General features: G+C 54.9%; 1 protein-coding gene across 2 annotated transcripts; it reads right to left on the bottom strand.

Moving 5' to 3' along the window:
• Positions 1 to 5150: 5150 nt before the first annotated feature.
• Positions 5151 to 24631, bottom strand: NDST1 (N-deacetylase and N-sulfotransferase 1). Of its 2 annotated transcripts, XM_072348285.1 has the most exons (17): positions 24503 to 24617; positions 17388 to 17495; positions 14593 to 15468; positions 13726 to 14208; positions 13389 to 13476; positions 12939 to 13093; positions 11373 to 11558; positions 10883 to 11011; positions 10535 to 10717; positions 10080 to 10176; positions 9813 to 9936; positions 9333 to 9507; positions 9008 to 9178; positions 8341 to 8450; positions 7581 to 7683; positions 6990 to 7105; positions 5151 to 6712 (listed from the first exon to the last, which is right to left on the bottom strand). In XM_072348285.1, the coding sequence occupies exons 3-17, from the start codon at positions 15100 to 15102 to the stop codon at positions 6706 to 6708; spliced, it is 2637 nt and encodes an 878-aa protein (XP_072204386.1). In that variant the 5' UTR covers positions 15103 to 15468; positions 17388 to 17495; positions 24503 to 24617; the 3' UTR covers positions 5151 to 6705. The 2 variants fall into 2 exon arrangements, with proteins under 2 accessions (XP_072204386.1, XP_072204385.1); XM_072348284.1 differs by lacking the exon at positions 17388 to 17495 and having other exon boundaries at positions 24503 to 24631.
• Positions 24632 to 25171: the final 540 nt, after the last annotated feature.

Below are 25171 nucleotides of genomic sequence, written 5' to 3'. Positions count from 1 at the left end.
GCCATAAATTGGAGTGACATCAGCAGATCCCGGCACGGCACATCGCTCCCTCTTCCCCTATAGGAGGTGTCAGCCCACGGGACGCCAGCCCAAGGTAAATTGGTACTTTGTGCAGTGTTGATCCAGGCACACTCTAATTTGAAATAGAAAAAAAGTAACGCAGCCAGTAAAGGGCCTTTATGGCTCTTTAGAGCTCGTAAAGCTGCGGTAAGGGGCCGGCAGGCTGGGGGCAGCTGGGGAAATTTATGGCAGGTTTGGGTGAGTTCAGCATCACGGCTCTGCAGGGCTGGTGAGACGGGCAGGAGCCAAACAAGGGGGCTTTATTGGGGTGGGGATGGGGGGGGGGGGGCTGTGCATCCCAGGGACCGTGCTCACTCCTCACCAACCCAATTGCCCCAAAGGATTTCCCCCAACCTCCTTTCAGACTCAGTTTTGACAGCAGACAGATTTTGCATGGGGATGCTTCCCAAAGCGATGGGATGGATCCAGGCTGCACAACCAAAGCTGCGTGGACCCTCATGGGCCTGACCAGCATCCCCACCGCAATCCCAGCATTGAGCAGGAAGAGCTGGAAGTGGGGTGGCCGTGAGAGCCACAAGAATTGGGAGAGAATGGGAGGAAACTGTCGGGTGGGGACCGTGCAAGGGAGGCAAGCAGCGGGGAAAGGCATTTTTCCTTGCCAGCGCCTTGGCTGCTTCGGTGTGAACTGCTATAAATTTGCTCCTTATCTCTCAGACCATTTCATGTTTTCATGAAAAGAAAATAGTCTGCAGGAAAAAAAAAGAAAAATCACTCGCTGATAAAATATCCCTTTGGCATTGAGAAGAACGTGAAACAGCTCTAATCAGAGCAGGGCTGGGGCTGGGAAATGGTTGAGACGGGGACGTGCCCCGGCCGGGATCAACCCAAGGGCGTCCTGGGTGGGAGCTTCACATACACAGCACTGCCACGTGCCACCCCTTCCCCAACAGCACTGTGCATTCATCGTGCCCTATCCTGGCACTGCCACCCCTCGGATTGCACTATGCCCATTGGAGGGGCTACGCCACCACCTCACGTCGCCTCCAGCCTTGTCCCAAATCTCTGCATCCCTTTTCTCTGCAGGGAAATGCAGGCACAGCCGGCGTGTGGAAATAGGATGTGCGTTTCGGTGCCAAAACATGCACAGACGCACATGCCAGAAACGTCTGTGCCGCCGCACAGAGCCGCCTGTGTTTCCCTGGTTTGCACAAGTGACTTTTGTTGGAAGGGTCTGGCCCTGCTGAGGGGCTGCCAGGCATGGCTATGGTTGGATGTGTGCCCCCAGCATCCCCCCCTCTCATAGATCCTTGGGGTTCGGGGTGCCGGTGTCCCCAGTCCTGTCCTAATTGAGCCCCACAGTGGCTCTGAGGCTGCAGCAAAGCCCCATTTCCAGACAAGACCCAGCTTTCTCAGAGCTGGAGATGGAAGAAAGCCCCTTTGTTCAGCTCTGCGAACAGTGCCCACATGGCCGGTGGACCCTCTGACCCCAGCACCCCAATGGGGTGCAGGGATGGGGCAGCCCCGCTGTCATCTCCGGCTGCTTGGGGAGACCCATGGGTACGATGTGTACCTATGGGGAGGGACGGGTGGCAGGATGGATGATTTATAGCTCTGTCTGGGTCCAATAATGGGAAATAATGGGGGGCGAGGGGTTGGCGTCAGTCTCAACCCCAGCGCCAGGAGGAAGTAGGAGCACAAAGCAGCGATAAGCGACCCCGGCACAGCACCGCTCCCCTTGGCCCCGCAGCGTGTTTATGGCAAAGCCCGAGGTGAGTGAGAAATCCATCTCCCGCTTCCTGTTGATCACTGCGAGCCAAGCGCTGCGCTTGGCCAAGCAGGATGGGAAGGGGATGCGGGCAGCAGAGAGCGGGGCAGCACAAAGCCCAGCCCTGAGGGCTGTGTGCACCCTGTGCCATAGGACAGAGCCGAACTCCAGCAGCACCGGACCCCTCTGGGCTCACACTGCAGCACCCAGGGCACAATGAGGGCAGGAGCAGTGCCCAGCAGTGGATGCTGTTTGCTCCCTGAGTCATCGGCCGCAGTCGGCTGGCTCTGACATCCATCCTATTTTTCTCAGAATCCGTGCACAGAGGATGGGAAAAAGGTTGGGGGAAGGGGATCGCACTCAGTGGGGCAGGCTGCTCGCATCGCCCACCCTCCCAAAGGCCCGATAGGGAGCAGGGTGAGGGATCCCACCGTGGGGCTTCAGAGCCCCCCCAGCACTGTGGGGAGACCCCAAGTCCTGGAGTTGTAGGGGCCCCCAGCCCAGCCGGGGGTGCTCATGTGGCCGCCAGCTGCTTGGAAAGCCTTCCCTGGCGGCGGGTCAGAAGTACAGATTTTTATAATTATTAGTCCTGGTAATTTACCATAAGATATTTATTCTGGCTCATTCCAAAGCATTTGGATCGTGTTGGGTCTGCGGGTGGGGGCTGTGTGGGGCTGTGTGCTCTGTCTCCATCCTCTATCAATGGGGTGCATGTGACCCCCAGCAGACACCCCCGGCAGCAGCCCAGAGCAGGGTCTGGTTCACTGTCTCACCCCGAGTCCCCTCCCCAGCACCCACAGCCATCCTATAGGAGCCAACTCACCTGCACCGAGACAGAACCCCCTCTGGGGGTGGGGGGTTCACAGGGATGGAGGCAATGAGGGCTCCTGGGTGGTCACAGGGCTGGGCTGTGTCTGGAGATGGGCCGGAGGATGGAGGCTACCTCCCACCCCCCATTAGGATGGGGCCCCGCAGCTCGCTGAGCCCCCGCAGTGTATGTATGGGGAAACTGAAGCCAGATGTGTGTTGTCGGGACAGCCTCACATTGCCCTCCTACAGCTGGGATCCGCCTCACAGCCCAGGATCCTGCTGGGTTTTCTCCTCTATTGCTCCACAACACTCTGCAAAGAGCCATGGGTGCTGGGGGGAGGAGAAGGAAGGGGGATGCTCCGAGCTCCCCTCTGCATTATTAACCAGCACCATATCAGCCCTTATCCTTTTCCACAGAGCTGCAGCTGCCAGGAGCTGTGGGTGCAATGCTGCAATAGGATCTGAGCAATGCAGCGCTGCAGCCCCCACTCTACACTGGGACGGCTGCACATCAAACCACAATGGGACATCTTATTGCCATTTATAATCCCAGGTTTTAATGTCTATTTTACTCTGTCGTGGTTTTCTGGTTAAAGCCTGTGACATGGACACGGGCAATTCGTATTTACAGCCCGAGGAGCTGTAAAGATGTGATTCATTTGTGAACGACTCCTAATGCAAAGCACACATCCTCCGAGCGAAGGCCTGTGCACGCTCACAGGATGAGGGTTTTCCTATAGGTTTTATAAGCTGGGGGTGGATGTACTCGTAACAAAAACACGCTGACATTTTTCAGATGCCGGAGTTGGGCTTTATTTTATCAGAAAATGTAAATACGTCACTGCAAATCACGAGACAGCAGAAGAAATGTTTTGCATGGCCCTCGTTCAAGGAGAGCCTCTTCTTTAATTACTCTTTGAAAACAAACACGGCTGCAATGCAGGTCCCTGGGATAGCAGACGGGACACGGTCAGCTCCCAGCACTGGGCATGCTTGGGTACACGCAGGCTTTGGGATGGAGCTGCCCCCATTGCAATGCCCCATGTGTGTCCTATTGCTGTAGGAGCCTTCGCCATCCTGTTGCAGAGTGGAATATTTTCATCATCTGGATTTCGCCTGCTTCCATATGGTCCTGGGATGCCTTTCTCCTGGGGCTGCTCTGCGTTCAGAGCTCTCTGTTATTTATGGGGTGTGAGCGAGCCCTGAGCCCGCAATGCTGAGCCTGTGGCCAAACAGGAGCTGGTCCTCAGCACCGCGATGCTCTGTGTGCCAAGGGCATTGTGCAGGACCGGCACCACTGGCGTTACTCCTGGCCCCAGGATGCAGAGCATCACTTAGTGCCCAGGAAGGACATGGGATGTGCGGAGGCTCAGGGGTGTGTTGGGGTGTGGAGATGGATGCACCAGGTTTGGGGTGCTCAGGGAAGCACCAAACTCAGGGTCCCCCATGTTCCTTGCCACTGCCTGGCTGGCTGCAGCCGCTCCGGTCCCGGCCTTCACCCGGTCTGGATTTTACTTTGTTTGCACATTTTCCACAGACACGGGAGCTGGAAAACATCATCAGTGCCAAGGACTGGGGCAAGGGGACGGGGCAGTGGGAGCCTTCCTCCTGCCTGCACCACAGGGCTGTGTGAGGAGCTGAACCCATAGGCACATCCCTTTACTCCCCCAGCGCAGAGTCCCCCAAGTCCTCATCCCAGCTGATCCCGTTAATTAAGCAATTAACACCACGCAGCAGCTGGTACCACCTGTGGCAGCTGACTGGGCCGGGGGGAGGTGCACACCATTGGGTTGGATGGGATTTCATGTCACCACAGGATCCCCCCCTTCTCCCATACAGGTTCACTTTGGGGTGACACAGGGAAGCAAACCCCAGGGCTCAGGCACGAGGTGCGTGTTTGGCATTTGCTGCAGCACAGCCCAAAACAAACCCCCCCCCCCGACCCTTGTGGGCAGCTGCACTGCAGGCACCACCACCCCCCTTCATCCCCAACAGCCCCACACATCATTTGTCACTCAGACAGGTTCGAACAGAGCCCGCCACTGCCCGGCTGGGATTCATTAGGCCCCAGCTTCGTTTCCTCCAGCGCTGTGCAGAGGCTGAGAGGGAGGGGGAAGGCAGCAGCCTGGAGGGTTTTGGGGCCCACGGGGCTGGAGGGGCCCTATGAAGCTGCTGTACAGCATGGTCGGATCCAGAGCTGGATGGCTGCTGCCACCTCGTGCATGGAGCTGAGCTGCGGGGCTGCTCTCATAGCACCTCCATCCTCCCCAAACCCACCACAAAGGCTGAGAGTCATCGTGCCACTGGGATGCTGGCACATGTGGAGGTACGGCACAGCACAGTTGGGCACATATGAGTCATGTCCTGACACTCCTTGCATGCACACCATGGCATCCTGTGTGCACCTATATGGCACAGGTGACAGCTCCCAAACTGAGACCCCAGCACAGCAGTCCCAAATCTTGGGCACAACAGTGCTGCAGTGAGTGGGTGCGTAGTACCCCATGCAGATGTTCCGGGGAGAAGAGCAAGAAAAAAGGCAAAAGCACAGCAGCTAAAACCAGCAAACCCCGTTTTTATTAGCAGTTAGTTCAACAGGACCTTACATTAGTGACTGGGACACTCTGAACGCAGCCCCAGGGATGGGCTTGGACGGAGCCAAGGGGGGCAGAGGGGAAGGGCAGCCCCTACCCCTGTGGCCCCAGGCATGGCTACAGAGGTTCATGCAAAACCCAAAGGCTGGGAAGCACCACTGCCATCCAGAACCAGGCGGAATGGTGGGGCAGAGCCCCTCATTGCTGACACCGTCCCCCTGTTCCATGTCCGGGCTCTGCCAGGGCACTGCAGGAGGGCAGCCAGGGGCACCTCAGCTCCCCTCCTCCATGCATGAAACACAAAGGGACCGAACATCCCCCAGGTTGGAGAAAGCATTTGTCCTCACCCCACCTCCCACACTGTACCATCACGCCGCCTCCAGCTGCTTCCCAGTGGTGCTGCGGATGCCTCAGGGGCACAAATGGTAACGGGGTGCCCTTCACAACGTGCCCCCACCCATCCCAACGTACCACCAGGGCTCTGCCCTTCCCCAGCCTCCAGCACACGCACCAGCAGCTCCATCCACAAAGAAATCTGGGCCCTTACTCACATAAACCCATTAGGGCTCAATGTTGGCACTGCTACATCCATGGATGCTCACACGCACTCATACACACACACATACACACACTCTTGTGCACTCACCACCAGGGCAGCCAGAAAACAGGGATGGGAGAGCGCCTGCAAAGCCCACGTGAAAGGAGGCAGCTCCTGCACGTCACCATGACAAGTATAAAGACACGGCGGGGAAAACTCCCATGATTTCCCCACTGACCTCCGTCCACCTCCCATGTAACAGCCAAACAGACCACAGGAAACCCTCAGGGTTTAGGTACAAATTCTGGCACTGAAGGAAAAAAAAAACAACCCCAAACAACCCCCTGCAAAACCGGAACGAAACAAACCCTCCCCCCACAGCCCCAACATTATTAAAATACTTGAGCTTTTAATATTCAAGAGGTTTGAAGTTCTCAGCATCCTTCCAACTGCCGTTAGCCCAAAGTCTGCCTCGTCCTCGAGGGCCCACGCTCCCGTGAGCTGTGTTGGGTGCTCGCTGGAGCTCATCAGGCACCTCTTGGGCTTTACCACAGGAAACACCACAATTGTAAAACATTGCAGAGCAGGTGAGGGTCTGGGAGCAGCCCGTCCCCTTCTCCTACTTGACAGCGGTCCCACCACATTGCCCACATCCCGGGAAGAGGTTCAGACTGAAACTGAATGAAGATGAGCGAAGAAATAGCATCCGTGTCTTTGAAACAAAAAGACGCCCTTTTTCCTTTTCTTTTCAGGTCTTTTTAGAGCTGGGTTTTGGGGGAATCCAGCAAACTCCCACTTCCTGCTGCTGGGCTGGGTGGCAGGACGAGGTCTGGGTCACTTGGTGCACTGGTTCTCCACCAGCTTCTTTCTTCTGCTACAGCTCTGTACAAGTCACCTCCAGCGCACCCAAAGCTGCTCCCCCTTCACCTGCTGAGGAGGTGAAGAATGGCTCCAACGCTGCTCACAGCCCAGGGCACTTAGGGTCTGTTTTGGGCAGAGAAAGAGGGAATTTGTACCAATTCCCTGTTTCCTCCATCAAAGCAGGACAGGAAAGGACCTCACCATCAGGTTTGGGAATTAAAAAGATCAAAACAAAACAGAATGGATGTGGGGCAGACGGAGAGGTCACAGCGCTGGGAACACAGAGCCAGGCCAGCACCCAGCAGCCTTCAACACAGCCATCCTGCTCGAGGGCTCCAGCATCCCCTCGAAGGCTGCAGCTGGATATTGCTTAGGGATGCGATCGGAGGGCAGCAGCTACCTGGTGCTCTGCAGCTCCTCCCGCAGCCAGGTGGGCAGCGTCTGCCCCATTTTGTACAGGAGCTTGGAGAGCTCGATGTTATGGTCCCTGTAATAGTCCCGCAGGAAGGCTCGTGACTGCAATGGGAGAACAGAGATAAGGGTTAAGATGACAGACTGCTCGTCGTAGAAATGCCAAGACATTGCCTAAAACAGGGACTGAGCACCTAGTGGGAAGGCAGGGCCAGTTCAGGGGAGTTCAGGTGTATGCAGTGAACCTGAGTGACCAGAAGGGATGGAGCCAGGATCCACCCACCCCTCCCCAGACCTTATTAAAGGGTTGGCAGTGGAGGTAAAGGAGATCCCTACCTATCTGAGGCATTCTAAAGGTAAGCAGGTCTTTTCCTTTATTTCTACAGCTGCTGCATTTGGGCTTATTCTCCTTTGCTGCAGTTGAAGACTTTACCACCTCACTGTTATCATGGTACTTTCCATCCCGTTATAGCATTATACTGCTACTACCACCCAGCCCTCTTCTGCTTTAGCCCCACTCTATGTCTAGGACACCATGCCAGCAAAGCCACTGCCCCACTGAGGCTTTCTGCATACTCACATCTGAGTCCATCTCAGGGTATTTCCTCCCTTTGCTCTTCCCCAAGCATTTGGTTTTGCCTCCTTCTAGAAGCTGGCACCAAAATCCTTTCTTTGGGTCAAACCTGCAAAAGAAATAGCTGGGCCTCACCCTGCCTGCCAACGTAGGGCACTCTGCCCCAGCCTTCATCAACAGTAACGTGCTTCCCCGGGGTATGCAAGCTGGCTGGCAGGCCAGCCCTGCTGCACAGGTGCTGCTCTAGAGCCTATTTTTAGTTTGCAGCCCAGCAAACATCTCATTACTGACCAACCTGTACAACAGGTTTACCATACAGGCGCACCATAAGCAGACTGACACAATTCATTTATTTATTACTTAAACTGCTCCGCAATGGGTGAGCATTGGAGGCTGCACAGGCTTTTATTATTACCTTCTGTGGCACCTCCAGCTCTGAATGCTCTCAGGAGCCCCACATCACTTGGGCCCAAATTTAGAGTGGCTAAACACACAGACAAGACAGGCACAGCAGTGAACTGCTTTTTGTTTCTTTAGGAGCTCAGAAGGCTTCTGCTTCCTATGGTGGCCTTTATTGTCTGAAATGATCCTGTGAAGGTGTCATACAACAAACACCAAAAGCAGGTCTCAGGGTGCTGCCCTGGACGGCTTTGCACTCCTGATTTTCCCCTGAAGTAAAAAGGAGCAACACCTGCTCTGTGCCATGTGGAACACAGCAAGTGCTTTCCAGGCTGAGGAGTAAGGAAAGCTGAAGGGTGGGACTCACGCCAGGGTTTTGTGGTAATCGATGAAATTGGTCACACCTAGGAATTTCTGGACCGTTTCCATCACTTTGGCAGGTTCTGTTCGGAGCAGTTTGCCATCCAGGACGAGAATCTGCAAGAAGGAAGGCAGGGCTGTGAGCTCTCACCTCCTGCTGGCTCTCAGCCCCGCTCTCCTGGGGCAAAACAACACCTTCTCTGCATATTTTGCCATCTCAGAGCTAAATTTGCCATGAGTTTGAGGAGGGTTCCCTTTTTAATGCCAATAGTGAATATGTGCCCAGGTGTTCACTTACACTAGGTGTTGGAAAACTGAATGCAAATTAAAGTCAGAGCCAGGATCTATCCAGGACAAAATCAGAGCTCACGGCTGTCTAACCCACAGAGAGTCAGGATTATATTACAGCAATTATGCCAGAACCACACAATTAACAGACTTTATAAGGTTGAGTGATGATGGAAAAATCATTCAGCTGAGCAGAATCACCCAACATAGCCCATACCCTGCTGGCAGCACACTCTTCCCCCCATCCACGCAGGGCTGAGATCTAACCCCAGTTTCCCTTATGGGCAGTTTGAAGCCAGGGACAGCTTGGCCCGCTATTTTTGTCCTGCTTTGATGCTGCACTGATGCTGTTCAGGAGAGTGAGGTGTCAGGGCTGCCCTCCCTACCTGGTTGGCATGGTAGCTGTTCAGCCAGCGCTCGATGTGGGTGGCATACCAGCCTGGTACCAGGCAGCGGTTCTGCAGGGTCCGCAGCTTTGCAGCAGCCTCAGGCCCAGCTGTGATCACCTCATGGAAGGTGTATTTCAGGGCAACCGGGTCGTCGTGGGCTCGCTGATGCTATTAAACATGAGCAAAACAGGTTCCTGAGGCAGCCAAGAACGGACACCAACTGGACCCAAACCCCGAGTTGCCTGCAGAGCAGTACAGCCTCCCAGGAGATCAAAGGAGCTACTGACACATCACTGGGTGAGAGGAGGGTTGGGTGGCTCACCTGATACCAGGAGTAGGCTCGATCTGCAGGGTTGATGAGGATTGTGATGACTTTGGCCTTAGAGAGCAGGGCTGCGGCTCGCCGGGGAGCCACTTCAGAGTCAAAGTAGTTGGCACTTTTTTCAAAGTAGAAGTCAGAGGTGGTGTTGGAGGGGATGGGGAAGAACTCCATGTACCTGAGGGAAGGCACAGCGTGAGGCAAGCGGATGGGCATCGTGAAACATCCCCAGCAACCCTCTTTGCAGGTAGCAGTCTCCTGACACTTTGTACCAAGCACAGCAGGCACTCAGGTAAAGATGAGCTCTGGCCACCAAACAGAGCTGCTGCTGTCATGAGCATGACCTTGCGTGGAGCAGAGCATGCAGTGGTCCCCAGCTCCTTAGACATGAGAACAACAGCCTCAAGGCAGCCTTGCTCCTACTTTCCAAGAAACTGGTGCTCCCAGTCTGTCCTCATGGCAGGGAGATGCAGGCTGACCTACCAGTCTATGCCCTTGTGATAGTTGTGTCCATTGAAGAACTGTATCTCCTCAAAGGTCTCTGAGCTGGGGTAGTTGCTGCTCAGGTCCGGGTGCATCCCCAAGAAGAGATAAAGGGCAGTTGTTCCTTCAGACAGAGAAAATAAGAGCTGACAGGACTAGTTTCCCTCCCTGCTTTGCATCAGCAGGGCTGAGAGAGGCTCCTTGAGGGTGTGGGGAACCCAGCAAGCCTCTTGCCATGCTCACAGTACTGAGGGTGAAGGGACGTACCTGTTTTTTGAGGCCCAATGATGAGGAGCTTTGGGAATCGGTCACAGGTCTTTTCTTTGGACCAAATGTCTTTGTGACGCTTGTCTTCACAGGGATCCTGAAATGCAGAGCAGGATGGTTGGAGACGGGGCAGCCTGGGTAGGAAGCTGTGTGGCTGCTCAGCCTCCCTGAGCTACAGCAGATGCGCAGGGTGGCCATGGCACAGGTCTGGGTTTATCTCCAGGTCCACGAAGCAAATTCTGTCCTAGCACCACCAGCGGAACCATGAAAAGGTGAAACATAACTGCTTTTCCACAGGATCATAGGTAAATTCAGGTTGAAAAGGACCTGAAGAGGTCATTCAGTCCAACCTGCTGCTTAGAGCAAGGTCAGCTTTATCCCAGTTCCCTCTCTCCAGCATAGGCAGAAACCTGGGCTGCTCTCTCCATTCCCTCTGTGCAAGGCACAGGGCATACCTGCCACAGAGGGTCCTTCTCCTCGGAGAAGATCTGGAAGTATTTCTGTGCCAGCTGCACAGGCGGCAATGTCTGCAGCTTCAGGTTTGTCCAGGAGTTGAGGAAGCGGACCAGGTGTTTGAAGGTGTACAAACCCAGGCGGTCATTGCCGTAATTGGACAAATGGGTCATGAAGATGCTGATCTGAGAGAGAGAGGATGGAGCAGAGGTTAGCAGAACCTCACCCAGCCACCGTCCTGCACTAACAGCCCTCTGCTCCAGCTGAGTGCACTGGGGATACTGCCTGCAGCAGCAGCAGGGGACAGCTCTGCAAGAGATGCCTCCTGTATGGCAGCAGTACTCACTCACAGGGTTAAGGAGCACTGTCAGGAACAGTTCGCCTCCATTGATGATCTTGTCCAGCTCACTGGAGCCACCAGGGTATTCATTGTAGAAGATGGTGTGTGTGAAGAGGCCACAGGTTTGCCGGGGGAGGACCTGGGGAGGGAGAAAGACGTGTCTGGAGCAAGTGGAGGAGCCAAGGCAATGAAAAAGCCACACAGCCTCTTCTCCCAGATTCAAAAAGGGTTCTCAGCCTCTCAGAGGTCAGGATCAGCTCCACTATCCCTTGACTTGAATTCTGCTACTCTCAATGGATGTAGATGAACAGATGGAGAGGCCACAAAGTGTCCTCATAAAAAGTTTTGCTGCGAAGGACTAGCAAACAACCCCATCAAATCAACAATCTCCTTTGGCTGGAGCCAAAAAAAAAATCCAAGCCATCCAGAAACCACACATCAAAGTTTTGGTGGAGGAAGCAGAAAAGAGAAAGCAGCAGAGATAACACCTGGCCACCTACCATGATGCCATTATGGATGAAGCCACGGCGATAGCGAGCAGGTTTCAGGTGGGGGTATTCTTCTGTGCTCGTGACTTTGATTGACCAAACCTGCTTCCAAGCTTCATACAACTGCACGTGGACAGGGTAGACACCCGAGTGGTGGGGGGCCACTGCATACCCCATGTCAGTGGGGATGCCATGCTCCTGCAGGGAAGAGATTGGAGATTGGGTGACCAGGGAGAACACGGAACCACCACCTGCCAGTTCAACACAACCTCCCCCAAGGACTGTCCCTTCCCAGCCACAAACAGTCCACCTGTGTCTTGATGAGAAATAAGAGCTAGGCTGTTCCTACGCATCTTCCCCTAACCAAGGCTGTCTCTATAAAAAGGAGCTCAGTAGAGGATTTGCTGGGTGGACAGCAAATCCAGAATGCTCCTTCTGGAGCCATTTCTGCTTTCACCAAAAAGCCAGCACCAGCAAAGCTTATTGGTGAAGATAGTGCAGGGACAGCTATATAGGACTGTAAATTGATTTATGTCAGTAGGCACAAAACAACTTGGAAATTTTCAGCTGGACACCTGCCCATCTCTTCTAGCACAAGCAGAAATGCTCCAGTCTCATTCTTTAATTAAGCATCTCTAATTAACAGGGAATTAATTCAAGTCAGATGAAGAGCCATCTCTCAGACTACCAGATCCAATTATTATTGGTAGGCCTGCCTTTACTGGATTTGGATCTGAGACAGCTGTGAGCAAATCAGTTGATCGCAGCATGACTTGGTGTCAATGCTGACTTTATGTGGGCCAGATAAAGGACTTTCCAGGAGGATGGACAGTCTCCAACCAAGCCAAAGGTCAGAGCTTGCCCTTACAAAGAAAATAAGTCCCTCGACAACTCAGCCTGCAGAGGGAGTTTTCAGCAGTGGGATCCTTGCAGGCACAGCCACTCTGACCCCGCGCCAGGATGCCACACGGGCCAGCTTCAGTGCAACACCAAACCACAGCGTGCTAAACATAAACCTCAGGCTTGGTTAAAATCCAGCACACAAACCCAAGTGATTGCTGCCTTCTGTAGTGCTGTGGGTTTGATCTCTGTATTCCCATGAATGCTGCCGCAGAGCAGGCAGCAGCACTGGCACAGCTGCAGCCACACAGCTGGAGTGGAACAACACAAGGACAGCATTTCCCACTCGGCAGGCACTGGGGCAGCTCATTGTGACAGAGGCATGTTGGCTGGTGTGGATAAGTATTTTTGCTCTGAGTACCGGTGTATAAATGGATTTCACCACCGAGTTACAAAGGCAGGGTGCTGAGCCTCAGAAGATCCTTGTCTCAAATTGACACCCAGGCAGACAGGAGAGGGGGTTCCTTTGGCTCACTGTCATCAGCTCCCTTTATTCCAGCACAGACTGTCACCCTGGGAATCAGAGCTCTGTCCAAGGAGTAAGGAGAACAGCCTAATGACCACAGGAGGTCAAAGCCATTCTCTTTGATTTCTCAGCAAAATACAATGGCCTATTCGTACCCTTTCACCCCATCCTCCCCCCATTACAAGCATCCCCGCCGGCGGCATCTTACTCACGACAGCGAATTTCTTGTTTAAGGTCATCTGCTCAGCAAGAACCGACTGGTTGTGGAAGAGGTGAGGCTGCATGTGGCTCCACATGTGTGGGAACCACCAGAACTCCTTCACATAGGACAGCAGCAGATCGTCACCTTCATCCTCAGCATCGGTACCTGCAGGGACAACACTTGTCACTGAAGTGTATGCAGAGCTGCATAGGGTGTCCCTGGGATGCATGAGTGTCCCACACAGAGGTAAGAGGCCAGGTGTAAGGTCCTAGCATGGGGTGTCTGCTTCAAGGAGCTCTCTTAGAGGAGTGGGAAAGCTCCTGGAAGTGAGCTGCCTCATGGATACTTCACTTCTGCTGGCTAGGCAGAGTGCTTTGCAGCACAGCCTGGGCCAGGGACTCCTGAAGCCCTGACATCAGCAACGTGCTGATGCATGAAGCAGTGCCCTTACTCTCCTCACCTGTGTGGAAGAATTTCCCTGAGTATCCCAGGTTGAAAGTGAAATTTGGGATGTGAGTACGCAGCTCATTCTGTGTGTCAAACAGCGCCTGAGAGAGGGAAAGAGAAAGCAAAATGTCCTCAGTCAGTGGCAGCAGGGGACAGCTTCATGACCAGGCCTCTAGCAAAGCCCACAACAAGGAAAGAGCTCACGCCTCTAAGCCCTTTGGAGAAGAGACTCCCATAAGAAGGATGCTCTAAGGACAGGGAAACTCACTCCTGCAGTAAAAAAACATCCCATCCCTCACCCCGGTCCCAGATACCCCCTTGCCCATCCAGCCAGACTGTAACAGCAGCACCTTGACATCTTCCACCTTCATGCGAGTGCCTTCTTTGCCCACAAATATATCATCAATGTCCACCAGGATGTAACGATCGAGGGGCAGGGAGAGCCTCTTCCCTGTCAGGAAGGAGACAGCGTCCACGAAGACCAGCTTGTGCAGCCAGAAGTTGAGGTTGTTGCCAAAAAGCACCCTCTGGATGCCATCATGGAGGCCCAGGTCCTGCATCACTGTGGTGTGCAGCGCCGCATCCACGCTCATATGTGGGATTGACTCAGCTGACTTGGTCTTGGCCAGCAGGACGGGCTCGTAGGTGGAGTGGTTGGACTGGAAAACGGTCCAGTCCTCACCGGGGAGAACACCCTTCTCCACCTCGCTGGGCCGGGTGATGTACAGGAGGGGTGACTTGGGGTTGATGCTGCAGTCCTTCAGTGCCAGGTTGGAGTGGAGGAAGAGGGGGAAGCCCTTCAGCTGTGCGCTCAGCAGACTGTTTTCATTGGCCTGTGAGGAAAGAAAAGAGTTAAATGAGACATGACAGAAGCTTCGTTGGGGGGCTGAACAGATGGGGGAGTGGAGTAGCTTACCACCCCTCCACAAACAGCTCTGGCCCACCCCAGACTACAGCCCTCACTCTGCACTGCAAGCAATGGGTCTCTCTCTTATTGCTCAAACATGGGACACCCTCACCTGCAGCCACCTGCAAATCTGCATTTCCATTCCCTGCTCTCCCCCTGCAGCACTTTAACAGGACAAGACAGGCAAGGAACCTGCAAAAGGACAGCCCTGGGCTAAACTCCTGCTGACATCAACACCTGTGGCCACACAGGCTGCCCTCAACCTCAGCCCCTGCCATGTGGGCTCAGCTCATCCTATGCACCCCCATACCTTGAAGAAGCCAATGATGCCCACACCATATTCCACGCAGTACTTGTCCAGCAGCTCCCGATTCCAGGCATCCAGGTTGACGTACTTGAGGATGTTCTCATAAATGATGAGTGCAAAGCGTCCCCGGTCTTTGTCAGTCAATGTGGGCATGTCCCCCTTTCCTGGGGCAATCTCTGTCCTGTACTTGAAGCGGCTTGACTCCAGAATGGCCACAATCTCCTGACCCAGCTGGGAGTAGAGGCTCTCCACAAACACCAGCACTAATGGGTCTGTGCGGGAGGAATCGGCCACTTTGAGAGCCTTCAGTGGAAGCAAACGGGAAGGGGCAACCTTAGGTTCGTCACAGTCCGGCCCTGGCACATCTCCGGAGGGCTCCAAGCCCCTTTTCCACCCATATAAATAATATGCCGAGACAAAAACACTGAGCAGGCAGAATGCGAAGAGCAGGAGCAGCACGACCTGGGGAGATACCTGTCGGATACCCCTCCGGGCCCTTGCCAGCACAGTCATCCTTGCATCCACAGGCAAGTTAGGGCCCCCTCCCCTGCCCTCTCGAGCCCCAGGGGAGGGGAAGAAACGAACAACACCACAAAAAAAAAAAGGGGAAATAAACTGGAATAATGCTACTGATAATAAATTAAAATACTAGCAGGGTGCCTGTGCACACACAGGGTTTCTCCCCTCCAGCAGTCCAGCGTCCCTCGCTGTCCGCTTCATGTCACCATGGCAAACGTGCTGAGAGTCCCCGTCCCCAGCCAAAATCCCATGGCCTCAGTGGGGTGAGGGGGCGGCAGGAGGCCTCTGTGTGGGTCTGGGCAGACGTGCAGCCATGGTGGCTCTCCGGGGTGCCTCGCTCTGGTAGCTCCACGTGCAGCCCTGTAAGAGAGGGGAGGTGAGCACAGCACGGTCATGGCTTGGCTTTCTACAAGCACTCTCTCGGTGAGTTGCTGGCATGCTGGGGCCTGTGGCCAGCGTGCCAGGGTAGGACATATGTGTGCTGCATGTCCTTGGGTGCCCAGTGGGGGTAGGAGTGTCCCTGGCTCGTCACGGGCCCCCAGGGCTCTGTGAACCAGCAGAGCCCTTCCAACAAGCAGCCCCACTCCTCCCTTCCCTGCTGCAAGCATGTGGCCCACACCCTTTTATTTTGCACAGGCTCCAAGGCTTTCCAAATGTATTCACTGTGAGCAGCATCGGGCCAGAGCTCACATATCTGTGCCGTGATGAAGGTTCTTGGGGCACAGCGTCCCTGAGCCACGTTCCCCTCTGGCACAATGCACTCGTGGGACATGGCTGGTGGCAGGAGGGGGCTGTGGGCAGGCGGCAGCCAAGGTCAGTGAGACAAAGCCTTCTTCTGAGGGAAAGGCCAAGGCCAGCAGGAGTGTCCACGTGGAGCCAGAAGGACCTTGGAATTGTTTTTCTTTTCTCTGTGAAAGGCCAACTTGAAAAAGGAAGAAAGAAGGGCAGACACCACTTGCTGGTAAGTAGGTCCTCTTGGGGCACCAGCCCGCCTCTGGCTGGGCAGAGCTCTCTGAACGCAGCCCCTGGGTGCTGTGGGAAGGGGTTTGTGCAATCAAAGCATTACAGGGGATTGGGAGAGAGATAAAAATAGAGCTCTGGCATCCTGGCCACAGTGGCAGACATAGAGAAGGGATCTGTCCCTTGCCCCTGCCCTTGGCATGGCTCAACCCTGTCCAGAGACAGACCGAAAGGGCAGCCCAGCCCCTTGCTTTCACACCTTGCAGTGTGCTGGGGTTATTCATAGCTCCCTTGGGAGCCCTTCCCCAAAGGTCTGGGCTGGGAGTATAGCTGTGCAAGGCTGCACAAGTGCGCAGCGACCGGATAAATATAATCCAGAGAATAACGGGATTAAACGTGGCCATCTGAGGAGTAACGTGGATTACAGGCTGCGACTTTGTGAGGTAATCCTGTCATTCCTGCCCTTACCTGCAGCAAGGTCTGCTCCATGCCCGCACTGTACCCTTCTTTCCAAACCTCCCAGCACAGCAGAATAAAGGGAAAAAGCCAACAAGCTCTTTGAGTGCGTTAAGGGAAATCCTTGGGGAAAATCCATGCTCCCTGACAAACTGGGAAGAGCTGGGAACACATCGCATCCCGACTGCAGCATCCCATTCCCCATCAACCTCTTTACCCTATCAGGAGGGCAATGCAAGCACCGGAGCTGCCGTGTTCCCATGGCTACCGGCAGGGAAGTGACAGCCGGTGGATGGAGCATCACCACGGCCAGTGACAACGGCTGGGGCTGCGCATCCATCCATCACTGCCTGCCAGCAGCCTGCCAGGCTGATGCATTTGGGAGCAGGGGACGGGCAGCTCCCACTGCCACAGGTTTAGGTCCGAGAACAGAAGTCCCAGAGACCAACAATTCTGTTGTACTTCTATTCGAAACAAACACGTGAACGTGGTCAGAAAACAGAGAAACAAAAACCTTCACAAGAGCTGGCAAAGTGGCAGCGGGAGTCAAACTTCCTTTTAACCTGATTTTCAGAAGCTGCTCAGGTGCCTCTTAAAACCACAGCGGTTACTTAGAAGACACCAGCTGAAAACTACAGCCGGAGCACCACGTGCAGCCATCAAGCCCCACAAACACCGTGCTGTGCCGACCAATGCTAAACCAGAGCAGCACAGAAAAGATCCCAATAGGAAGAGCTGCTACCGATACTCTTTTTCTCTTTGATTTTTGCCCAAGCTCATTGCACGGGCTCTCCTGGAGGCCCATGTTCCTGAAGCAGAGCCTGCCACGCTCCCCACTGTGCCCGCAGGCTCAGCAGACCCACCTCCACTCGCTGTGAGCAGGAAACCTCTTGCCTTCCCGGCCTCAAAGCTTCTGCAGCGCAGCCGATCTCAGCTCCCACAGCGGTAACACAGCCAGGCATCAAAAGGGTCTGTGATAAAGGAAGGGTGAGGGCATGGGGCGGAAGACACAAAGCTCCCCATGAGGAGCACCCTGCCGCGGGCTGCCGGCCAGCTTAGGGCCAGCGGTTGTAATCCGGGAGGCTGACAAACAGCATCAGCATCACAGCAGCTTCTCCAGCACAGCCACACAGCCGCCCAAGCTGCAGCCATGCAGTGCAGGAGAAGCACCCCGAAGCTTTGCTCTCCTGCAGCGCATCCCCTGCTGCCACCTCCCCACAGCTGCACAAGCTCCCCAGTGCATCCCTGCCTTGCCACAGCTGCTCCTGGTGGGCAGGGAGGTGGGACAGCCCAACCTGAGCTCATTGGCCACCCGAGATGTGTTTATTCTTCTCTCCCAGATAGAAAAGGGGAGAAATATTGCCAGAAAGTGGGACAGAGGGGAGGGAAGTTTCCCATCACCAGCTGGACAGCCCAGGAATGGAGATACTGGTACTTCCCAGCTGGAAAACCAGAGAGGGATGTGGGGATGAAGCCACCTCCATCACCAGCATACAGCACATTCCCTTTAACCCCCAGTGGGATTTGCAGGGATGCAACGGGAGGATTAAATATAAGCAAGGAAATGCAAATAGATCCAGAGGAAAGAGCAGGGCTGAGTGGTCCCAGCAGACACGCACGGCAGTGTTGATTTATCAGCAGTACAACAGGTCCAGCCACAGGTGCAAACAGCAAAGACCAAGGTGGCTCACAAGCCAAATAAGTCATCCATCCCAGCACAGGATGCAGCCTCAAATCATTGCTGTGCCATGGCCAAGGGAAGCTGGATGCTGTAATCACCTGCTGTCCTGGAATGCTTGGAGACCTGCAGGGCACATACCTGAGCAGAGGGGCTGCTGAAGTTATAGGGCACTTACCAGCAAGGCTATGTGTCCCCTCAATGAGGAGGACCTGAGATGAGGAGCCATGGCCCTGCTTGGCAGAGAGCTGCCATGCATAAGCAAGCCGGCAGGGTTAAGCCCAGATGGACAAAGATTTAGAGGAATAACATAAGACTACACTGCTTAGCTCAGCAATTCACAATCACTTCTGCTTGCTCCATCACTTCCCTTCGCACATCCAGGCTTTGGCCAGCCCCTTGGAACTCTCAGACAAGCAAGGCAGATGCAAAGCTTTGGCCACACTGGATTATCCATCCCCAGTGCGATCACAATGCCATCCCGGCTGTGCTCTATCTCTCCTGCATCTCACGCAGCCTTGCCAGCATCCCAAGTGGTCGCTGCCCCTGCAGCCCTGGGCATCATGGGCTACCTGCAGAAGATGCACAAAGGCAGCCTAAATGATTATTAATAGGTTTAAATTCCCTCTACAGGGAATTTCCCCTCGCTCTGTTGGTAATATTTAGATCTTAAACCATTGAACTAAGCACATCCTTAGAGAGGAGATTAATGCCATCATATTATTCAAGACACAACCGCGAGCTTAAGACAGGAGAGTGCGCATTAGAAATGAAGAAGTAACCAGCGTGAGAAATCTCCCTTCAAACATCCACTTCTGCATCACTGCTTTATCAGCCACTGACTCCTGAAGGCTTTCCCCCGGCTGGGTGGGATGCTGGCAGTGGGGAAGCCGCTCCAGCAGCCCCGTGTCACTTTAGGTACAAATAGCCCCATTTTGGCCAACCTGGCCCTGGCTCTTCTCAAGGCGACCTACAGGGCTGCTCGCTATCAGAGCAGTTTTATAATGCTGGATAAGGAATGCCTTAGCCGTAGATTACATGGGCTTCTTAAGTGCTTAGCAAACAGTAGTTACAACATGCCAGGGATAAAAACAAAGTGCTTACCGGCAGGGCCGTGGCCCTAGCCCAGCTATCCTAAAGGCAGCAGTATCATTTTCCCCACCCCAGCACCCCAGTGATACAAAATAAAGAAGGATGAATGCACAGATGCACAGCCCCAAGCTTGGGGTGCCAGGGATGTGCTTGGTGTTTTCACAGTGTGATAGACCAAGCAACAGCAAGCAAGAGAGCATTGGGAAATGTAGCTCAGACCCACCGGGGGTCTGGGCAGCGGGACCATCGGGGTGAACTACTGTGGCCAAAGCAAGCCCTCCCTCCTGCCCGAGCTGCGAGATGAATGATGCACCCAGTAGAAATGGTCAAAGTTCTTCCCATAAAGAAGTTATTTTTGGCCACAGCGTCTGGCTCCGAAAGAGACATTTTTCACCCAGACAGCCCCATTAATGCTTGGGTTTTTACTGGAAAAGATAAAAGTAGCGTTTCGCTCAGGTTTCCTACAAAACCAGTGGTGCAAATGTTTCTCTTCTCAGAGAGGAGAGGGAAAGGCGAGTTCTGGTGTGGTGCTTTTTGCCCTTGAAGCCTCAGGAACACCCTCATTCCCGAGGAATTGGGAAGCTGAGCTTGGGGAATTCTCCCAACCCTTAATTGAAAGAGACGCTTAACGAGGAGAGTTTCTTTTGTCTGTTAATTGAAACAGGTTCTTACTGACAAAACTCGCCGTGAATTTTAAGTGGGCTCGCAGGGGGGAAAAACAATCCCCTCAATGAATCAGATTTTACTGCTTTGAAATGTGCCATGACAATTCTTGCTGTTCTCCAAGCGCCCCGAGAGCCATTCTGGATAAGCAAGGTCTGAAGTTCCAGCATCGTCAGAAAGAAAAAGGGCTGAAGCAAGGGAGCCTTATAAGAAGTTTTTAATACATAGGGGTAGGCAAGGAGTCGCAGGCTGCAGTGTCGCCTGCTTGCTGCATGGGGACACCAACCCAAATACGCACCCTCTTGAGAAGGCTCCAATGCCACCTTTTGCTACTTGCAACACTTTGCTTAACCAGATTTTTGCTGGTCCTGTTGCAAATGGAGGGGGAAGCAAGAAGGGAGGGCTTAGCTCAGCTGCAGAATGTGGATCATGAAGCGTCCCCCCCAAAAAAGATACAGCCCCTCAGTCATGCAACATCCCCACTCTGCTGCTGCTGCCCAAGCAGCACCACTGGAGCCCCCCGGTACGGAGCAGCTGCTTCCTTTTCTTGACAGCTTCCCATGACGAGGAATTTGACATCTGCAGGAGACCAGCCTCAACCAGTTGCAGAAGAACCACCAGCTGTTCAAGGGACAGCAGGCCTCCCCGCCATACACTAATCTGGCCCCAAAATGTCACTTTTGCAAATGAGCATCCATAAAACTGCAGTGCAAACTAACTGAAATCATCCCTGGGAACCACTCCGTGCTGCAGCGAACCCCCCAGTGCCCAGGACTGGAAGCAATGGCTGTGGCACTGTGCAAGCTGCCACTTGCCTCCAGGGGCTCTGGAGATGCTCCCTGGGCTCCCATCTGTCCTGCTTTGGCTGAGGGCAGCCCCTGGGTGCTCACAGTGTGTGTGGGATTAGGAGTGCAGTATCCAATGCCTGCTGTGGGTACAGGCATGCCCTGGTGTTGGCTCCTGATGACCGGTGCTCAGGGAAGCTGCCTCCAAGGTCAGGGCCGGGCCAGGCAGAGGTCAGATCTTTTCTTAGATCAGTGAACGCGGTTGGAAAACCTGGCACAACCCAGACAGGAGGCACCCTTCAGGCCCCAGAGCACATCTGTTTTTTCCTAAAGGTATTAGCTGAGCTAATAAAAGATATTACCTCTCCAGGCAAACTTTGCCACCCTTCAAAAGTACCCGAGGCTGTCATGCACCCCAGCCCCGCAGAAACACAGGCAGCAGGTGCAGAGCATGGGAGACACTTACAAGCTGCGGTGCTCCCTTCCATCGGGGCAACGCAGGAAGGAGCTGACCCCTATGGGGAGGACATGTCCCAGCCAAGCAGCTCCAGCCCCAGCCTGCAGCCACATGCAGGATTTACGGCTCAGTATTGATTCATCTGCTGCAAGCCCTGCCATTACAGTCGATGGCTTCTGCAGGAAAACAATATGAATCATAAGCTACGGGCTGCCCTCTCCTTACATCCGTGCTGTGTGACTCACCCGACATTTCCAGGGGTCCTGCAGCAATGGCTGCTCTGCTGCTCCACAGAGACGGGTGCATTGTTTGGAACACACTCACTTGAAGACCAAACACACACAGCCCCCCGGCCCCAAAATCTGCAACAGCCCTCCAGCATCGCACATGGCCCCCTCCCAGACCCCACAGACACATCCTCCTCTCCCCATGGCCGGTTCTAAAGCCATCAGTGCAACACGGGACAGCACACTGAAGAAATGATCAAGAGACACCTCAGCCAGAAATACCCCATTACCCAAGTAGCCCAAGGGTCCTGAGCTCCAAAATGTCCATCCAAGCAAGGCTAGATGGATTGCAAACCATAGCTCTTCATGACCATAAAGCAATTGCAAGATATAGGACCTTAGTGACTTGTTTCTCTCTGCTTTGAGCCCTAAAATAATTCTAGCAAGACTTAAATCAACAGTCAAAACTAAAAGAGATGAAAGAAAATAATAAAGTCCACATAGAAGGTAAAATCCCACAACCAACCAATGCTTTATGACCAACTCCGCTCACCGACCCCACTCTGCACACAGCCAAAGAGCAGCCATTGGGAAATGGCAGCCCACTGGGCAGCACCTTGCTCCCCAGATCCGCCTTGTCTCTACTCACAGTGATGAAGAGACAGCTAAAGGTGTAAGTTTCCCAGAGAAGCAACTCTATGGAGCTGTCACTAATGCAAAGGATCACGTCTGCCTTGCACAGGGGAAGCCCTGATATCCAGCACAGCCCTCAGCTCACCAGGACAGCATCCCTCCATCCCCTGCAGGGGTTTGGGCAACCGGAGATGTCCCCAAAATCAGAGAGAAGCCATCTGCAGGTGGAAGGGGCAGGTGCTGCTGGTGACACTGCTGCAGCAGGGACGTGCTCGGCTGTGCAGTATTTTACCACGACACGTTCCTGAAAAAGACATTAATCATTCTCCAGGCTCCAGCCTAGTTTCTGACTTGCGAGGCTTCTTGTTTCTTTTTTTTTTCCTTCTGTTTAAATTACCACCAACAGAGCATTAACATACATCCTGTTCTAAAGTACTGACAGCTCGACACAGAAAGGGGAAAAAAAACCAACAAAGCAGCTCACGGTCTGCTTAACAGGGACGGGTTTCCCATCCCCACCAAAACAAAAACAAAGCAGCCCCACCAGCATCCCAAAGAGAATGGGAAAGGCTTTGTGTGCCTGAGCTTTCTGGCCCTGGAGATGCGCAACAGGGGAATGTTTCCCAGGCTGCAGCCCACAGGTGGGATGGCACAGCCAACAGCGGGGTGAGCATCCGTAGGGTGGGAGCCTGGAGGTGAGCTCAGGTGATCCCAGAGACACACGAGCATCCAGAGCCACAAGCATCGCTGTGTCCTTGTCCATCATTCCCAAAACAAGCTCTGACACAGAGGGAAGATGCTCGGCCACCCCACCAGAGGCCGGCAAGGTTTTTTTTCCTGTCTTATCAAGCCACGCACGTTTTTTTCTATTGTTTAATTTCCTTCTTCTCCACCCAAGGCAAGTTCACTCAGAAGCAAGGAACTTATTTCCTACAGAATCCGTCCTGGTTGTTTTATTTGGAAAACAACGACTTCCTCCGTCGCGGCCCCGTGTGCAGCTGATGGAGTGGGCACACAGCTCATCTCCTGCTTCGCACCTCAGCCCCGGATGAACCAGCCCAGCCCCAGATCAAAACACAACACAACGCTCTAGAGATTAAAGTAACAAAGATGCTGCTCTGCTGCAGGAAGAGCTGCCGGTGACAAGGTGGTGCTGCCAAGCGCTGAGCACAGGGAGCAGCAGCCACGCAGCAGCACCAGTGGGAGTGTGGGAAGGGAAAATCCCTGCTTGAAGAAGGCTGTTGTTTATGGGATCCAGTCCGGGAGGAGCATAAGCCTTCCCGGTGACACTGCTGGAATGCCAGGCAGGGGACAACCTGCCTGCACAAAGGCAAAGGTGGAGTCAAAAAACAAAAGATGGGCTGGGGGATGGATACAGCTATACATTAAAGCTCCGGGAGTTCGCTCACGGCTGAGTAAGTGCAAGGATTTCTTCTAGAGGGGATTATAAGGTGCTTTATGGAGACTCAAGACACACCAAGGAGCGGACCGTTACAGCAGTTCTTGGCTGTGCTGTTGGGATCTGCTTTAATCCTTTATTATTTTTAATTAATGCCATTTATGATCCTCGTGAGTGGGGACACTCCAACCTACCACCATGCTGAGCTCGGCTCTGACTCTCAGAAGCCATCTGCACCCGCTGCGTGCAGTACTTGGTGCCATGCAGAGCCTGGGAGCTTTCAGTGTACAACACCGGGCAGCTGCATGGCACATATCACTTCTCTTCCTCTCCCAGAGCCCCCATTGTCACTTACTGGGGGATGGAAAGCTTCAAAGGTATTGAGGAACCCGCATCTTGACGGACCATGAGCTTGATGCAGGTGAGGGTTAGATGGAGCTGTGAAGTCCCACGGTGCTGCTCACACCTCTGGTGAGCAGCTGACTCACTCTGGACACCTTGGGAAGATCAGACGAGACCCCGGGGACGGCAACAAAGCAACAGGAGCATCTTCACGGGAGGCCCGGGCTTCCCAATAGGCGGCACGGGCCGGGCAGCCAGGGGGGCACCGGGCACGGCGTGCCGGCAGCGTGGGAGAGCAGCAGCCGCGCCCAGGGGTGCAGCTGTATCTGCAGGTGACCCCGGGGGTGCAGCCACCTGCAGGTGACCCGAGCTCTCCCCAGGAGAGAGCGGAGCCGGGGCGGGGGCAAGGCTCCCCCAGCACACAGCAGCGCCCCAAACGAGCGAGACGGATCCCGCCGCCGGCAGCACCGCTCCGGCCCCGGAGCTCCCGCCTCGCCCGCGGGCAGGTGGCACGGCCCGGCCTTCGGCCTCCCGCGGGCAGCCGGGCTCGGCCTCGCCGGCTGCGGGTCCCACCGAGCGGCGGCAACCAGGCCGGGGCTCCGCATCCCCCGAGCCGCGCCGCCGCCTCCCGCCCGCAGCCCTTTGTCTGCGGTCCCGCTCCGCGGCCGCCCCGCCTGGCTCAGACCTCCGCTCGGCCCCTACCTGCATGCCCCGCCGAGGGCCCCGCTCCGGCTCCGCTCCGCCCCGCCGCTGCCCGATCGCCGCGCCGCCAGGCCGCCACCACCGCCGCTCGGCTTGGCCCGGCCCGGCCCGGCTCTCCGCCCCGCCAACGGCACCGCCCCCGGGCCCGCCCGGCACCCCGCCCCCCGGCAGCGGCAGCGGGCTCGGCCTCGCACCCGGAGCCCGGCGCCCAGCGGCGGCGCGGTGGGATCGGGGCGGGCGCTGCTGCCCCCCATCTCCATCACAGCGCGGTGAGGAGCTGGCACTGCTGCCCGGACCGGTGCCCCATCCCTGGAGGCGTTCAAGGCCCGGCGGTTGGCAACCCTGCCCACGGCGGGGGGTTGGAGCTCGGCGAGCAGCAAGGTCCCCTCCAACCTAAGGCATTCTATGATTCCGTGCGCAGAACCCTATGCACGGGGTTTTCTTTTCCTTCAGCTGTGCGATAAGCTCCCAACAAAGGGTCCCTGATAGTTCACTGAGCCTGGGATGCGTTTGATGTGCTCAGCGATGTCCCACCAGGTCCTTCCCTCCCCACATGATGGGGTGTCCTGAAGGGTACAGCCCCGGCAGTGAGCTCGGTGTAATTGGCATGTCAGGCTGCTGTCTCCTACAAAGCATCCTTTTATCTCTCCCCCGGTGCGTGTGTCAGAT

Source organism: Excalfactoria chinensis, chromosome 13 (genome assembly GCF_039878825.1).
Source record: "Excalfactoria chinensis isolate bCotChi1 chromosome 13, bCotChi1.hap2, whole genome shotgun sequence".
Classification (NCBI taxonomy): domain Eukaryota; kingdom Metazoa; phylum Chordata; class Aves; order Galliformes; family Phasianidae; genus Excalfactoria; species Excalfactoria chinensis.
This window is presented reverse-complemented; position numbering and strand designations above follow the sequence as displayed.